Source organism: Akebia trifoliata, chromosome 12 (genome assembly GCF_017979445.1).
Source record: "Akebia trifoliata isolate Shusen 1 chromosome 12, ASM1797944v1, whole genome shotgun sequence".
NCBI classification, from domain to species: domain Eukaryota; kingdom Viridiplantae; phylum Streptophyta; class Magnoliopsida; order Ranunculales; family Lardizabalaceae; genus Akebia; species Akebia trifoliata.
The window spans coordinates 5942908-5962180 of NC_141386.1; the positions used below are offsets into that span (position 1 = coordinate 5942908).

At 34.3% G+C, this 19273-nt stretch overlaps 1 protein-coding gene across 2 annotated transcripts; it reads right to left on the minus strand.

Moving 5' to 3' along the window:
* Window positions 1-1639: 1639 nt before the first annotated feature.
* On the minus strand, window positions 1640-12210 carry LOC147388783 (la protein 1-like). 2 transcript variants are annotated; one of them, XM_086418868.1, is made up of 10 exons: window positions 11930-12210; window positions 11666-11744; window positions 11404-11556; window positions 11148-11290; window positions 7425-7573; window positions 5450-5551; window positions 4882-5320; window positions 3352-3496; window positions 2170-2251; window positions 1640-1957 (listed from the first exon to the last, which is right to left on the minus strand). In XM_086418868.1, exons 1-10 carry the CDS (start codon window positions 11978-11980, stop codon window positions 1843-1845), a joined length of 1458 nt encoding a protein of 485 aa, XP_086274994.1. In that variant the 5' UTR covers window positions 11981-12210; the 3' UTR covers window positions 1640-1842. The 2 variants fall into 2 exon arrangements, with proteins under 2 accessions (XP_086274994.1, XP_086274993.1); XM_086418867.1 differs by having other exon boundaries at window positions 4882-5326; window positions 11930-12207.
* Window positions 12211-19273: the final 7063 nt, after the last annotated feature.

A 19273-nucleotide genomic window follows, 5' to 3' on the forward strand; every position in this document is an offset into this window, starting at 1 on the left:
TTGAAATAAAATTTCGACGAAAATTTTGTTTTAGTGATGAAAACCTTGAAAAAAATTCAAATTAAAGGAAAGATTGCATCTTGAAGTTTCTTTTCTATATTTCGCCTCACATTGACTAAGAAGGGAATGGATGTTGAGTATGGGAAATGTTCAGCAACAAACATTTTTCAAAACATGGGTTAGAGGTTTTGGAATGGGCTGATTTTTGGTAAGGATGATCTCTACGGTGAGGAGATCATCATCACCAAAAATCAGCCCATTCTAAAACTTTTAACCCCATCAAAAATAGTTTACAAAAAATGAACGGTCCACGATTTTTCAACTTGTAAACTGGGGCTAGAAGTTTTGGAATGGGCTGATTTTTGGTGAGGATGATCTCCTCACCGTAGAGATCATCCTCACAAAAAATCAGCCTATTCCAAAACCTCTAACCCATGTTTTGAAAAATGTTTTGCCAAAATGTTTGTTGCTGAACGGGATCCGTTAAGTATATATTTAGAATAATTGACCTCTTAATTTAGTTAATGGAATGTGAGAATCATAAATATGTACACATAACCCATTATTTTGTGAGACTGACAGTGTATGACCCAATCGATCAATAAGAGTCATGCTGGAGTGACCTCATATCGCACATCCTGACATGAAAGTGTATAGAAACCATAGATGCTTTTACTCGTATCTCAATGAAAATATCGATCGTTCCTACACACTTTAATGTTGTTGGGATGTGTGATATGAGGTACAATCTTGAGGTCACTTCAGCATTATTCGATCGATAAATCATTGGGTGTACAGGAGTTTTATACTAAGGGACAAAGTAACCAAGTCTGAATTTGACAATTATTGGACCAACTAGTTGTACACCAATAGTGGTTGGTTGCACTCCAACCTTAAGAAATCCCCTTTTTTATATAACCTGCACTTAAAACCTACTAATTGCAATTCATTAAAGTAACCCTAAGGTTTAGGATTTAAACATCTTCCACCAACTTCTTTGCTTGTTCACTATTTTTCTTGTGATTGACTTTACATATGTTCTCTTTGGCACCAATCGAAGATGTTATCAATCTGGATATACGATGATTTCAAGGATTTGTAATGTCAGTAGACATAATAGATTATATGAAAAGTTATTGAAGAAATACTACTTATGTGGTCAAGGTTGAGGAAGAACAAGTAGACCAAAAAAAAAAAAAAAGAGTGCAAAGGGAATTTTTAAATGATGGAGTGCAATTAGTAATGGGTGGTATGCAACTAGTTGACCCCTTTTGGAAATCTCAAATATATGGTTAAAAAAAGAGAGTTGATAGGGAAAGAATGAAAGATCACCTATTATTTTGAAAACATTGTCAACTTTTTTAATTAGTCGGCAACTTTTACTATTATTTTTTGAAAAATAATCTCCAATTTTTTCCATGAGCCCTTTTTCATAGGTCAGACCAATCAAATCAATCAGGCATGTTTTCTAAAAAGGAGATAGAAATAGTACAAAATTCAAAAATAGTAATAGAGGTGTTTTGAGTCTTAAAAACCAACCCAGGTTGAAAGCATTTAAGAGCAACACACCCTTATGAGTCATAAAAAATAAAAATAAAAACATGATTTAGAATATGGATATATAGAGACACAAATAAAATGGATCAAAATAAAATTAGATTAATAATTCTAGTTTCAACAAAATTGGATTCACTGACCACAAACTATTATTATAGCTCTAATAATTAACAAATATATCTTGGCTCTCACAAAATTCGTGCGGCCCACCCTCCCTGCATTTCTGCAAGAATCTGAAAGAAGAAAAGTGCCGTCCAGTAATGGATATTGCTGTGTTAAGAAATCTTATGCCGCTGCAACTTTCTGGGATTTATTTGGCTGCCCAACAGCAGAATCATCGTCTCTGAATCGTGAGTTTTTACCCTCAAATTGTCTCCCACCTTTATGATTTCTACCCCCCCTGAAAAGCATGAATGGACACATCATTTAGACCTTTGAAAAAGATAGAATGGAGATTTCTAACCAATTTCTTTAAAAAAGGATGAGAAGAGCAACAACATTGAATAGTTTTCTTTACTCAAGTTAAAAAAAACTTTATTCTTTTATAATGCCAAAATTTTCGAGGGAGTTTTCTGTAATATTATATAAAAAATCAAATATTGGGAAGCTCACCTTCCTCGGTTGCCTTTATACCCCCGGTGGTGTTTCTCTTGACTACCACGAAGTACACTCCAATACTCTCTTTCCGCATCACCTGAGATGGTAAGTAAGAGATGAATCGACAACTTTGTCGGTACAAGTTCATACAGATTATGATCTTTAGCAACACCAAGATAATTTAACATGCAAAAATAAGAATGAAGGATTCTACTAGAACATGTGTGTTTGATGTATTTTTTTCATTTACTGCATGCCCACAATGACAAAGATCTTTTATCCTACATAATTTTGCGTCTCTTTTTATATTTTTTGAAAGATAAAATTTAAAAACAAATGCATTTGGGAAAACGTAAAGATTGCTCCCTTAGGCAATAAACTAAGAGAATGCCATGCTCAACAAAGGCCGATTACAGCCCTAGCTGGAAGACATTCAAGTTGAAGGTCCAAAGAAAGACCCAAAAGAACTTGGATGGAGACAGTGAAAGCAGATTAGCACTCTCTCTAAATAACAGAAGACGTGGTTTTGGACAGAGTGAAATGGAGGAACAGGATACATTTAATGGACCTCAAATCTTTGGGATAAGGCTTTGTTGTTGTTGTTATAAGAACCCAAGTGATCTCCTTTTTTGCTTATGATGCCAATGTGCCTCTTGGGCCTTTTATCCATTCGTAAAACACGAGATGAGCATGTATTACTGGACGCATTTCTTCTTCTTTTAAAATAGACTTCCCGTATAAGGAATGTTTTCTCCTATTTTTTACAAAGTTGTTCTTAACATTGGGTCTCCAGTATAATCAACAATTAACTTTTTCATTAGGGTTCATACAAACTAAACCTTTGAATCGATAAGTGGGCCAAAGAAAGGATTTGAACTATTCAAGCATAGAGACATACCTTGATACATACACATCACGAATACTTCTTTTCATGATAGATACAAATACATTTATTTTTTATTAAAAAATTCTTCTAAAATATCTATATAATAGAACAGGATGGTTGTCCCCCTCTGTCTTCATCTTAGTTATATTCCAAATTAGTTATAATTATATACTTCTTAGTCAACACAAACAGATTTTGGGTTTGCCCGAGTATACCTTTTTCATACTTGTATTCATGGAACAATGGCACACAGCCACACACAACTTACTAGACAGACTTCCAATCAAATACATACAAGGCACGATGCTTACCCGTTACTGCCTCCAAGGAAGCAAAGAAATTCTTCACTATCAAGCCATCTTCAGCAAGCACTGCTGCAGCACGAGCTTTTTGAGCTGCTTCTGGCTCTTCGAAACGAATGAATCCTGAATCTTCCCCCATTTTGTAATCAACAAACTTCACATGTGAAGAACAAAGACAGAATAATGTCAGACTCTTACTGTGATGACCAAGAATAAACTAGAAAGCTAGTGCCCAACTCTTGAGCCACAATCCTTTTGAGTCTCAAAAAACATACTTCTTGTATATATGGGGAATGCTAACATCTAAGACCTCATGGGGATGTTAGCATTGTCCACCACATTCACTTTCTAATAATACCACTGCCCATTTTGTCTTTTAGTGAAAAAGACAAGGGTATGTTGGTCTTTTATAAAATAAATGCATTATTATGTGTTGGCACTGATTGCCAAAGCATTTATTTCTTAATGTATAAATAAGAACATAAATGGTAAATATATGTACAAGTAAATAAAACCAGTCCATGGACTCCTCCAGATGTGACTGGAAATGCAACACGGAATTCTTGCTGAAGAATAATTTATTATATTCTGTTTTCAATCAATTTTTTGTCTTTCTAAGCGCTTGGGGCGGGAAAGGAATCTAGTGGACTATCAATTCCCAGAACGAGGTCATGCATAAGACTAAGATCACATGAATAAACTATCAATCCAGTCATAGAATGATGACAGTATCAAAGGATTTTTTGCACCAACAGACTTGACGACCAACATTAATATAAAGCACAGCTACGAAATGAGAAAATGGATCTAGAAGCTTATCTTCCTATTCTTTATATTTAATCTTCTTGGGTACCTTACTAAAACTTGTTAATTCTCTACTACAGATGCGAGAAAATACCATGGCTTTACCTACAATGAGAAACTACAAGCACTGCTTACTTGTAGCAAACCCTCCTTACCCTTAACCTTGGTTGGCTTCCTATTGGTTATACAACTGTTTGTGAGCACATTGAACATGGAGTAGAGCAGCAATTTAACAATGACAATATAAGTTGATTTCTGCTCTGTCAATTAAGAAATCTTTTTGTTTACTAGTGTCAATCAAGAACCTCGACCGAATAAAGAGCTTGTTAAAAAGAGGAATGGAAATGGATTCATCAATAAAACTGGAATTTGGAAAGACTTTGTAATCCTAAGATCCCCGAGTGTGCCCATAAAGGACGATCATTGATGATGGTTTGAATTTAAAAAATGGAAAAAATGAGTGAACCAGAAGATGAGTTACCAAAGGGGTATGAGAGTAAATTGATGAAAAGTCATCAGACAAGTTCTTTAGGCTATGTTCACTTATAAGTAGAAGTAAGAAACACCTTATGAGAACCATAAAACCAGCGGAGATAAAAGGATGATGTTATCCATGTACATGGGATGGATACAAGAATTAAATACACTTTTAACTGAAGCATATAGAATGTCAAATAAAATGAAACAGAAATAAATAAATTATTATAATTGTCAGGAACTTGATCTATATAATACCTTCACAGTTCCAAATCTTTGAAAGACATCCTTTAGGTCCTCACGCAAGACTATATCTTTGTTGTCTTTGTTCATTGCGGCTGAGGGTCCTCGTACAACTGCTGCCTTCTCTTCACTCCCTTGATTGGGATCTTCAGCAGACTTTTCGTCGTTCACAACAACATCACATTCTGAATGATTTTCTTCATTCTGCTCAGTGGCTATCTCATCTTCTCCACTCTCCTTTTCGACATTATTCACAGGTTTTCCTTCACCATCTTTATCATTTTCTGAGGCATCCTGTTTATTCTCCTCGGAAACATTTTCTGTGGAAACTAGTTCTGTTTCGGCCTTGCAAGCATCTCCACGATCAGTTGTTTCATGAATGCCATTATGTTCGACAGATCCTCCTACTGACATATGCTTTAACTTGAATGCAACAATTAAACCTCTGGGATAGCTGTGGCTTCACAGACCCAATCCCACCAGAAGAACCCAAAGAAAGAAGGTAACCAAGTTAGGAAATTGGCGAAAGGAAAAAAGAATAAAAGATGATTTCAATGATTCAGAGCATATAGAAAGAACCTACTTTGTGTCCATGTTGGAACTGTTTTTATTTGTTGAATCATTGGTGGAATGATAATTCTCAAATTTCACCATCGTTTTCTCTCTTTCAGAATCAAATTCCTTCCTGAATCACAAGGTTGATATCAGAAATTGTAGAGATAAACATGACCAATTTGGAATACAGATACATAAAAAGGGTTTAGAAACTTAGAATTGAATGTACTCTATGAATTTGATTGCAGAAAAGCCAATCCATCAAAAACCAATTTACTCCGAAAACATATCATCCAAAAACATCCAAGCTATCTAATTTGTATAAAGACAGTTATACATGTATCTCCATGCAAATAATATCCACATAATTGATACAACTAAATTTTCTCTTAATCTCTTCTGAAGTGTACCACAAAAGCCATCAAATTAACAGACTCACGCATGATCTGTGCCAATATATCAAGATTTGAATGTCAAAATGACAATTAAGGCATCCAAGAAATGCACACGAATCTACACCATGATTTAATGATTCTACAAATATCAATCCATCCATTGAAACTTTAGTAAGATATGATCAAGTAAAAGGCCAAGCACAAATCCAAAAATATAGACCTAGAGTGAATTATAGGCTGAATATATTAGCATTAAGTACATTCTTGAGTGCATGTTCCCATACAAAAGAATACATTATTCTGTGCATGTTTAGTCAAGGCACAGCAAACACCGAGTTATAACTGTTTCAGGATGAATGTCAGTGGAGTAATTGACATCATTGTTATGCAGTACGAAACGTACAGAAAAATTTAACTGCATGTCACGTTGCGTCCATGTCATGTCACATTACACAACCTTGGATTTGAATACTAACAAATGATGCAATCCATGTCACATTACGAGGCTTCATAACTTAGAAGTAGGGGATAGGATGGAACATCATAAAAAATGAAGTATTCCTGAGGTTGTCAGCTAGGATATAACCTTCTGTTCCAGATGTAGATAAGAAAAGTCAAGAGGCATAACTGAAGACAAAAAGTGGTGGTGGTGGCTCAGTGGAAACACAACCCATGATTCCATGTTACATGGGTCTAGAACTCGAGATATTGAGTTCATAATCATGGCTGTCAGTATTACTCATAAATCATAACAATTCTGAATGTGCTATGCCTCTTGGGAGTTGTGAACTACATTAGGAGAGAAATCTTAGAAAATTTGAGAGTTGGTATCCCCGACCCATATCATGGAAAAAGGTCCTTAAGCTGATAAGGTTCGATAAGGTATGTGAAGTGACCTAAAGATGTGCATCAATTTGTAGATGGTGCCACTTATCTAAGTGTTAAAGGCTTGAGGAGAGTTGATCCCATGACCTAGTTTCAAATCCCGTTGAATACACATACACCTTCATTAACCACTAACCCCTTGCTTGCCTAGCAGAAAAAAAAAAAAAAGATGATGTTTTCTATTGTTAGGATGTCCCTTTTGGTCCCCGATAACCAAACAATAGTACTCCCATCAATCTTTTCCATTTTATCAGTTGAGCCCGGGCCTACGAACAAAGGGATACAAATATATTGTTGGAAAATCCATGCTACCAGTTCATCCAAACTGATTCAATCAATTATTATCTGTCAAGCTATAGCAAATGATCCACTATTAATATTTCTTTTTTTTTTTTTTTATAAGTAAAATTTCATTAATTAGAAAAAAGGCCAGTCAAGATTACCAACCATACAAACAAAACAAAATATTAATATTTCTCACTCAGATCGCTTATGGAACTATCCATAGGGATCAAATGGAAAAATAACAGCTGCAAAGAGAGTTCTATAGTTTTCAAAGTTGAAAACCTGAGTTTTTAGCACATGTAATGAACATGAACGTTAGGAAAACACATGCATGCAGAAGTGCAGATGCACACACCAAACCTTATTTTATTGTCAATAAAATCAACAGACACATGAACTATCTTCACCAAGCTGTACACAACCACACAAATAGCTTACTTTGGTTTTAGTTCTAATTCAGCCCCCGCATAACTCAAGCTTAGCTTTAATACATTTCCGGCATCTTCCTCTGTTGAGAACTCAATCAGAGCAGTGCCACAAAATAACCTTTTATCTGCAACGTGACGAGGTAGCCTGACGCTATTCACCTGAAAGAAGCACTTAAATCATCATATACAAAGCAACAATATCCATTTATACAGAAAACATGACATTTGCAGTCTGACACAGGTAACTCTGTACAATTAATAATTTCCAAATTCTACAAACAACATACGTATACTAGAAAGGCCGGCCAAAAGTTAAGAAGTACTGAAAAACACGAGTCACAAGATACTGATGACAGGACACACTTACTAATCATAGTCGTTCGACCAGTTGATATAATGGAGTAGGAAGTGTACCTAATGAAGTCAAACATGGGGGACTAACCAATTGGACTCTACAACCAGTAAATTAACAAGAAAAAAAAAATTATTGCCCTGCAAAAGAAAAGAATGGCCATACCAGTTGGAAAAAGAAAGAAAAGAACAGAGTGTGCATGAATGTTGTGGCATGCCCATAGTCACCGAGTCGGAAAAAGGATTTGAAATTCAGAAAAAACAAGAATGACACGAGAAAAGAAGGGGGGGGGGGGGGGGGGGCGATAAAATGCGTGTACACATGTGTAGGAAAATGCTAGCCTGAGGTTCTCCATCAATTCCCAAGAAAAATGTATCCCTAGGGAATTGTACTAATCTCTAGAAGGCTAGAAGATCGAAACCAATCCCTAGGAAATCTGCATTTTTCATCAAATCCTAACGGTTATGTTGATTAATGGAAAGCCTTAACCGTGGGTTGAGGCCAGAAAAGTAAATGTGTGTGTCTATGTATGCATACACACATTAGATATTTATCTAAGTTTTTAATATATTTTTGAAGAAAACAAAAACATACCACTGAATATCTATGCATGATATCATTTTTCCATACATAATTATACATATAATGATGCTAAAAAAGAAGTCAAACCAACAAATTCTACATTAAACAACATTTATGAACCAAATCACAGACAACCATAAAGCCACTAGGTCCTTGAAATTTCTACATCCTCTTTTCCAAAGATCTCAAATGTAATGCCTTGAATTTTATTACGTATCTCTAGGAATAAATTTTATGAAATTTACTAGTTGTTAATCAAAGTTGTGATGGGATAGTTTTTTAGTCAATCATGTATTATTAGTAGGTTTAAAACTGTTGAGAAACATAGTTTTGCGTGACCTTGATTTCATGATTTAAGGTAGTTTACTCAAAAAAATATTTTAGAAAAATATACATGTATGTAAAGAGCTAATTCACATTCATTTCTGTTAAATCTATTGAGAGAAGTCAAATCTAAAAATTGTTTGTTCATTGACATTTGATATAGATGTTGAACTCGTTAGAAATTGAATAAAAAGCCAAACTAGTTGAATAAAGATTCAAGACGTCAAGTTCAGAAGCTAAGAATTGAATCCATTGAGGTTGGGAACTTCTAATTTCTTAATTGTAGTCATAGATTTATTTTAAAAATATTTTTTTTTTTAAATGTTTTGTTTTAAAGTAAATGAGTCATTTCAAAATTTATGTTCAATGTATGTATTTTGCCAAAAATTCATGCCGGTTAGATTAGAATTTTGATATATCGTTGTTGTATTTATGCTATCGGATATTTTGTTGACGACACCAAAACTATCCAATAAAATGTTTTAATTGTAAAAATGTTTCTTTTAAAATTGGTTTTGAATAAAAATCAATAATGTTTCTTATTATTAAACTAATTGGAATAATAGAGCATGGTTTTGAGCTATTTGAGCATAGTTTAATCAGAAACCTATTTTGATTAACCATTTAGTTTAGAAGTAGAAATATTGTTGTGGAACAAAAAAGAAGAAGAGATTTTTTGGAAGAATTTTCGAATGAAAAATATTGAAAATTAAAACAAGTTTTTCTATGATTTCAATTAATTGAGTAGGAGAATTATTTTATGAAAAATTTGATGTTTGAAGTTCGAAATTTTCACTTTGATTTCAAAAATGATTTTAGTAATTTTGTAAAGGATATTTCAAGTTTTGGAATGATGGAAAAAATTGGTTTTCAACAGAGATTCTAGTTCTTTTATATTAAAGTCACACCAGAGATGTGATAACTTGTAATGTTATTGAGAACGTGATTCTCAGTTGAGTGTATATGCGGAGTGAATACCCAATGGTGAGATGTTCTGGCGTACACCGTGTAAGTCATGAAAGGATATGCTTCGATTCGAAGATCGTGTAAGACACAAAAGAGGGAAAGAAAGAAAATGCTTCGACTCATCGTCGTATAAGATGTTAAAAGAAAAGGAAAAATAAAAGAGAAATGGTTTATTATTTTGAATCAGAGACTGTGTATACTTGACTGTTATTTTTCGTTTCATGTTTTTGAAAAAGAGAAGTTTTTTGTTCAGAAAAAGAGAAAGTTTCATGCTTTGAAATAAAAAGAGAAGTTTCATGTTTCAAAAAAGAGAAGTTTTACTTATATATTATTTTACTGATCTATTAAAGAGATTGTGAAAACCTACAAAGAATAACATGTTGTGTCACTTTCGGAGCGACATGTTATTCTAGGATACCAGTTGCGATGTCTTATTTCTTATGTAGTATGGAATACATAAGACCTTAACATCACAATAGGAATCAAGAAAATTCCTTTCTATCTTTAATGACGAACAAGATGTAAACATAGTTGTATAAATGATAGAATTTTACTAAAGATCGCATGCACGCCAGATTGGCATAGAAAAAGATGACGAATCAATGATCATTAATAATCTAAAGTAATAAAGAAAGAATGACCCACTTAGTTAATTTGTTTCTTAAGACATTGCTCAACAGCCAACCTTAATCGAAAAATCAGTCACCAAAGTATTGCAAAAGCTAGCCATAGAATCAAAAATTAATGATGGGGTTCCACACTGGTGAAGTATTGGATCAATCGTATCTTAACTGAGATGTTCACATCAGTCATGACCCTAAACTCTCTATTATAGTACTTGTTATTGTATGTTATATTATGAGTTGTTGTATGTTTGGTATTTCAGGCTTACGACAGTATTTTATTTCGCAGTTATTGAGATCTTTTAGAAGGATTTATATTTTTAAAAAACCTGCATTGTTTATAAATGAATTTGTGTGATTAATTTGCATATTAGGACTATGATTTAGAATTTAAAAATACATGTTTCCTGCTAGATACCTCCCATGTTACTAACCCTACTAATCATCTTAGTATCAAAAAATTCTAGTGATCGATGATTAGCTTTAGGATTGTTGCAGTTCAAGATTAGTAGGTTTGTATATTGTGAGCATTGGTGGATAAAGTAGTTGGTTTATGTTAAGAGAGCAGGCTAGTATATTCTTGGCAGAATGTGTCAATATTTCCTTTTGTTATACATAAATAAAAGGGTTGTGAGATAGGATTGTTGCTTTTGTTTGTGTATAGTATTTAATTATGATTTCACTGCAATATATGGTATCATTGTCAAAAATTGTTGAATTGTATGTGTTTATGTGTATGGGAAATATCTCACCCCTCAAGATTCTAACACTAAATTGTGGAATGCATGTTAGGATTTTGGGGCGTGACATTAAGTCCCCAACCAATGAATTTGTTTAACCTTTCAAAACAAATTGGTTTTTCAAGCTTAGATAAAACCAACTATACCTTGCCATATTGAGCAAAGAAGGATTCCACTTTTTCAAGTGTAATATTGTGCTCTAGAGGAGATGCAGCAATAGTCCTTTTATCCACTTGTTCCATAACCTCTTCAGGTTTTGAAAGCTCAGTACTCCTACCAATCTTTTTCCCTGCAAAAAAACAAAAAAAAATCACAACTAAAATATATAGAAATAAAACATAAAAAACAAACCAAAACAAAAAGACTAAGATGTAATCAAAAACACAAAATATGGAAACCCACCATCTTCAGAAACTTTGAGAATAGTAGATTTCCTGAGGGTTTCAGCCACAGCCTTCACTGTTTCCTCGGAAACGTTATCTGGCTTCACATTCCCTCCCAATCCAAGATGATTTCTCATCCGAGAGAACGAACAAATCAAAGCCAAACTTACCACTAAAATTACAGTCAAGATCAACTCGATAAAAAAATTCCAAAAGGGCGGGTGGCGGGGGGGGTGTTTAGAAGATTATTACTTAGAAGCATCGATTGAACTAAAGGATACATCCGTCTTTGCTCTCGCTAATGGTTTTTTTAAGGAAACCATCTCTAGGGAGATTGCTGTCGCTGAAGTAAAACTCAACCTGAAAAAGAAAAAAAAAAGATTTTTAACCGATTAAACACTCGAATTAGCGAGGAAAAACAATACGAATCAGAAAACCTTGGGAAAAAAAGACGATTTTTAACTGATTAAACACTCCAATTAGCGAGAAAACACAGTATGAATCAAAAAATGTTAAAATAAATCAGAAAAGATCGAAATTTTAACCTGCCGAATGACTTTCATCGCTGTTTCTTCATCTAACATAGCTGACGACATTGTTATACGATCTTTGAAGCTCGGAAAAAGAGAGAGAGAGAGAGAGAGAGAGTTTAGGGTTTTAGCGCCTTATTGTAAGTTCTTAGTTGTGAAACAAATTTAAACGGGATTTTCGTACTAATTCCAAACTCAAACGAACGAATCCAGAGATCAGTATGACTTTCAAAGATTAATGAGCTCCTCTAGGCTTATCATCCATCTCAACCGTAGAAAGATGCATCAAACGTCGTTTGAGATTGGAATAGACCCGTCACTGTCAGTAGGTTTGATACAGAGAGCAATATTACAAAACCTCGCCTACTTTATCAAGTTTGTTACCTGAACAAACCTTACTTTATGAATTAACTTAGTAATATTTTTAAATATTACTAAAGATTTTTAGGCATACATAAATTATGAAATTAGTATTCAAATCATAAAATTCTAGATTTCATGGAAAAACTCAGATCCTACAGAAAAACATTAAAAAAAAAAAAAAAAAAATTTGAGTTTAATCGAATGTGTTTAAATTTATGGCTATCGAACTATCAAATTTAAAACTAAAATTCTATGGTAAAAATTTAAAAATAATATATGACCCTATGGCATTAGATCATGTATTTGGATTCCACAAATTAATGTGCTTAGGATCTACTCCATTAAGCCTATCAATTAAAATTTGAGAGATTTACGGCCGGACTCTCTGTTGCAATTTTATTATAGAAACTCCCTTACTTTATCAAGTTTGCTATTTGGACAAACCTTACTTTATTAATCAGGCTACCGTGACTAACTTAGTAAGATTTCAAATCTTACTAAGGTACTTTGGTCCCACATTAATTATCAAATTAGCAATCCTGACTTCTAGATTTTAGGGAAAAATTCGGATTCAAGTTCAAAATAAAAAAAATAAAAAAATATTTTTCAATTTAATCATAGCTGTTGAAAATGAATGACTACCGAACTCTCAAATTTAAAACTAAAATTCATAGGTGAAACTTTTTTGTTTTTTTTTTTAATTTCTTAGAATCTTGTTCTTTATAATCCTATGACATCAGATCATGTTTTTTAATGCTTCAAACTGACGTCATTAGGAACAACTCCAAGGTAAGTTCAGTAACAAATTAACCACATAAATTTGAATTTTATGAGTAGATCCCACTCTAGGGTTTGCTCAGTAACAAACTTGATAAAATGGGGTTTGGTGGGTAACAAACATCATAAAGTAACGTTCCATCATAATAAAAATGCAATAGTTAGGTCTGTCAGATAAATCTCTTTTAAATTTTAAGACGTGGATCCCTGTTACACGGTTTGCTCGGTAACAAACTTGATAAAGTAAGGTTTGGAGGGTAACAAACATCATAAAGTATGATTCCCTTGGAGTTATAGAAGTCCAAGAGGTTTTTTTTTAAATAAAAATGCGCCAATTAGGTCGGTTGACTAAATCTTTCTTTGATATATTTGAAAGTGGACAAAGTGCATGGTGCACACGCTCTTTTCCTCTATAGGGAAGATCGGGAAGTTGAGGTGTCAATGGGTTGATTCCTAAGGAACTTAGAACTATAATCACTATATCTATTTCCGTTCCGAATCTTGTGGATTCTGGGTACGTTTTCAAAATAAATGGAACCGGAATCACCAATAAACACGAGTATCCATCGGTTCCGATTCACAAGAATTGATTGAGAAAAAAAAAATTATTATAGAACTTTTTTCCTTTAAAAAAATTAACATATCATCTACAAAATTATTAACTTAGTTATAATTTGTTATATTAAAGATACAAATTAATAACTGCTTTTAAAAATAAAAATATATCTTAATTAAAAGTACTGAATTTTTAAAAAATTTAACTCATTTTAAGCTCCAATCGATAATTTATATGAAAAATTGAAGAATTTACATAACATGTATTAACTTTGATATAAGAGAATTCAAGAGAATTCCTTAAATCATCTATAGTATGACAAGAAATGACAAAACAAATCAGTTCCGGATACCCAATGGATAGAATCTAACAGTTTCGATTCTTATTGGTTCAGTTTCATTTTAGATTCGGCTCTAATCTGTTCCAATAAAAAGGGAACATGGGTTTTCGATTCGATTAAATGGGTACCCATTGACACTTCTACTAGGAAGTAACCTACTCGAAGCGCACGTGCAAATTATTACACATTTCACACGGTTAATTCACAAAAAAATGTATGTAACTAATTAAGAGAGATTCTATGTAACACCCCGTATTTTTAACTCGTATCTCGAGGAAATCAAATAGTATTTATTTGAAGAATATTTTAGAAAGGAAACTTAGAGTCAAGTACCCGGATTATGCTATGTTCGTTTTTATTGAAGATCGACTTCGCCATTAGCTTCAAGACGATCGAAATATATACTTTAGCCTATAAGCAAGTTTGAAATCAAGTTCGGGTGAAAAAGTTAACAAATCCTCGAATTTCGCGTCGAGTGGGACCCATACAGTAAAATGTTCGTTAGAGGGAGAATCAGGAAAATCCGACATTTCCATTTGATTCGTAGCGAAAAATTATTCAAAATGGAATACTCGTTTGTCATTTTTCGAGTTCGGATAGTCAAGTTACGATCGAAACTAGAAATAATAAGGAAATTACAAGTATGCCCTCACCCTTGTTATAAAAGAAAATTTATTTTCTTTTAAATCATTTTCTTTCTTCTCCAAAGCATCCAAAGCTCAGATTTTCCCAAAAACCTAGGGTTCTCCTCTCTTCTCCTCAAGATCCGTTAAGAATGAATGACCGTTGAACTTCGACGAAGAAGACAAAGTTGTCGGCTACAACGATAGCTACAACCTCACCCTCCTTGTTAACCCATTCTCATTTGTTTTCCCCATCCTCCATCAAAACCCAGCCGTGTGGTTCGAGTAAATCCTAACACATCCTCATCGAGGGTTCCATCGAGTAAGAGTTAGGCCCCCATTCATTGTAGAAGCAAAGGAGTGCCGTCGTCAAAGGGGATTGCAAATCCTAGCTCACTTTGCATCAAACTCAACTCAACACCAACTCCTTCACCACCAACTTTGATCCTTATACGAGTTCATTGCTTTCGGCGTCCACAAACAAGTAGGGGACTTTCAATTCCTATTGGTAACTTTAGATTTCTCAATGTGCATTTAGGGTTTTGAAACAAAACTTATTGTTTGCATTTAAACCGTAGAAATTGGTGTTTGATTTCAAATTCATGGTAGAAGTGGGTGTTTTATTTATGTTTTATCGAATTTTGATAACAAAATCGTGGGTGGGTTGAATGATTCGAATAACGGAAGAAGAATCCGAAACATGGATCGAAAACTCGAAGGTTCCAGTAAGGTTCAGGTTGTAGGTGGGAAAGGTCGGTGCCACCGGCACCTATCGAAGGCATTCTGTCGGTCCCACCGACAGAATGTTGCTTCTGCCACCGACGAGATCAAGAAATTGCCGAAAACTTTGTTCTATCGGCAGGACCGTCGGTCCCACCGACACCTGCCGATGTGTATTCTGTCGGTTCCACCGACAGCATACTAGTTCTGCCACCGACAGACACAGTTTTGATCAGAAGAACAGTGTTCTAACTCTTGGCTTAACCTGCTCACACCTTATACACTATTTCTCACCCTTCATTTCATTAAAAACATTTAAGTAACATTTACTTTAAGTTCTTTAATGAAATTAAGGTTTTACCCCCCATTTCAGAACAATGGGAATGGTTTTAAGATCCAAATCTCAAAGGATGAAAATCCGAATTTTGGTTTAAAGAACAAAACGTAATTTTCGACGTTTTCGGCAAGTTTTCAAAATGAAATAACTTTCGCGTTTCTTTGAATTAGATTACAAAAACTATATGGTGTCAAATCTCATGATCGAGACTTTCATTTCGAAAAACCCGTTTTCAATTTCGAGAACTTTGAAAATTTGAGTTTCTGACACTTAGCCAAATTTTCACCAACTTTCTCTATTTTTAACATCCTTGGTCCCGAGCATCGCTGGGACTTTGTTTTAAATAAACTTTGAGGGTTTTTAATGGAAAGACCAAAAGAATGACTTTGAAATATTAAAAATAGATGGTCGATGTGAAAAGATGAAAAGTGAGAATGTCGAGAGAATGGGAAAAGGGAATGAACGGTAAAATGTCAGAATCACACCCGAGGGGTGATGTCTACATTTTACATTGTATGTTGTGTGTAGGTTGGTGAAAGGATATCCAGGTTATTAATGAAAGGGTTGCATGTTTATTTCCGATTATGTTAGCGCGTGCGCTGAGTACTGTTGTTTATTTTAGGCCGGGTGGCCACGATTGCATGGTAGGAACTGGATATCCATTCTCAACCCTGTTCTGTTAATTTCTCTTTTGTTTTAAATGAAAAATCATATATGTACGTAGCTATTTTGTGAACTGTTAAAGGGTTTGTGAATGCCTGAAGGGATAGTGTGTCACATCATCCGGAGGGGTACACTATCCTAGGATGTACGGTAAGGACCATCAAACTCATACGTGGTATGGGACGCGTATGAGAGTGGAGTCACAACTGGAATCCGGGTCCATTCCTTACTTATCTTTACCAATGAACGTGTATTGTAAATGTGGTCGTATACGAGTGGAGTGTCATTTGGGAATCACATGCACGCCTGATAGGCATAGACGAAGATGATTGGTCAGTGATCACTAACAATCTAGTAGTAGTCGAACGTTCTGACACATCGAAAAGAGACCCATTGCTTACGGTCACGTCAAACGGCCAGCCTGAGCCGGATAAATGGTCACCCGTGTGGTAAGTGCAGCGACCGGCCACAAAATCAGGAACTAAAAGCCAGATTTATGTTGTAACATCATGTCCCGACTGGGAGCGATCCAGTCGTGAATCCCAACGCTCAAATTCCATTACTCCACCACTTGTATTATGTATCTGCTGTTATACTTCGAACTATAAACTGAAAAGCATGTTTATCATTTTAAATGTTGTCAACTGTATTTGCATAAAATGGAATTTGTATAATGAGTATGGATGATTGATGCTATGTGTTACTCTTAAATTGTTTAGTTGCTCATCCCTGGCTATATGTACCAGTTAAATCGTAGTTTCTATTATAAAACTTGCATGTTTTGAAATAACGCAGTATGATTATTCGATCACGTTAGGTGAGGTTATTAGTAGGAATTGTTTGTGGACCTACTGGGTAACCATTGTTACTCACCCTTTCCTTCCATTTTTTTTTTAGTTGCAGAGCCTTCAGTTGGCGTAGCGGGTGCTGAGCTATTAGCCGAGGAACACCTGGTCGGTCAGATCGACGACCAGAGTCCGTTGCCCGGTGAGCAACACGACTACTTCTACTAGGAGTCTGTTCATCCTAGGAAGTGTACATAGTATTTTGAGACCGAGTGCTAGGTCTATGTTAGAGTGAGGATAGACTTTGTAATCCTGTATAACTTTATACCTTTTTGCGTAACTCTGATCTTGCTTATTTTGTTGTTCATAAAATCTATTGTCTTTCGTTCATTAGTCATTGTGGATTCGTTGCTTTAGACAGGATTGTTTGGTATTGTTTATCAGGTTTGAGTTCCGTGAAACGCTAACATAAACAGAGGAGACCATGCCGAAATTTCAAGACGCCATCTAGTGCCTCGAGGCAGTATTGGGATTTGTGTTAGCGTTTGGCGGGGCGCTACATTCTATTTGCCATACCAACTTTTGCTAACGCCACCGCAATGCATGTGTAAATGAGATACTTCCCAAAACTTGCATGCTTTATGTCAAAATTCCGGTTCCGATACACTATTCATTTTTATTCTCAAAACATGTTTTTCTCGTGAATTGGTCACTTTTATAATCAACAAATTCGATGATAAATTACCAACAAGATTGCTAATATGGCAAAATCGTTGGTATTTTATCATCAAAATTGTTGATTATATAATTGACGAATTTACCAAAAAAATATGTTTTAGAAATTAAAATAAATAATATACTGAACTCAAAATTTCTTCATATTCAACACATGAAAAGGAGATTCACCCTAAGTAAATCACCAAAGAATTAACACACATCTTTGTGGTGGCGTTAGCAAAAGTTGGTGTGACAATAGAAACACTCTTAATTAATTATGAGTCGACATGGAAGGATCTCCCACGCCAGGTGACGCTACTCAAATTAAAAGAGAGATTTTATTGTCACACCAACTTTTTCTAAGAGCACTCAAATTCATAAGAAATCACCGAGAAATTAGTGTACATCTTAGGTGCTCTTAGTAAAATTTGGCCTGGCAATAGAAACTCCCAAATAAAATCTTGACCTATCTTTATTCCTAACTTGAAATACTCTTAACTTACTTTTCGAAATTTGGACATCCATTCTGCCTTGACAAAAGAGAGAGACAGAGAGAGAACACTACCCCAATCCTTTCATAAAGTAGAGCAATAAGGAGAGAATTTTGCTAACCAACAAGTAGGCATGGACTTTATAAGAGTGCCAACTTAGCCGAGTTGGTAAGGACCTAATTCAAACCTTGTTGTGCTCACTCACCCCTTGCTCGCCAGACAGAAAATAAATGTACCATGTGATTACCCTCTTTTTTTTTTTTTTTTCTTTTCTTTTTAATTATTATTGTTATTATTATTATTATTATTATTATTATTTTGTTTTTTTTTTTTTTGAGGAAGAGGGGGAGGGGGGAGTTTTGTTCTGTGCACTTGCCACGTCAACTAAGGACAGACCGCATATGCTTTTTTGAGTCATTTTATCATTAGTCATATTTTTAAATTCTCTTTTTTCATAATGGAAACTTAGGGCCTGTTCGTTTGAGTTTCTTGAGCCAATTTTTTTTTATTTTTTTTATTTTTTTTTCCTTTTAAATATAAAAAAAAATCAGATAAATAATGTTCGTTTCAACTTTTTTTGTTACTGCGGATTTCAAATGAAGTCCAAAATAACTTTTAACGAAAGTCGTCCAAGAGAGACTTCTTCAAATGATTTTTGCACAAAGACAAAAATGTAAAATAGTTCAAGTATAGTTATCAGAATACCCTTTATCTTTAATAAAATTTCTAATCAAATTTAACCTTAAAACAAAATTAAAAAAAATTATCAAAATACCTTTCATTTTTACCAAAATACCCTTTATCTTTAATCAAATTTTCAATCAAACTTAACCTTAAAAAACAAAATGAAATTATCAAAATACCCTTCATCTTTACTCAAATTTCCAATCAAATTTAACCTAAAAAAATAAAAAGGGATTACCAAAATACCCTTCATCTAAGACCAAAAACAATTTATCATCACTACTTCATTATCAAAATACCCTC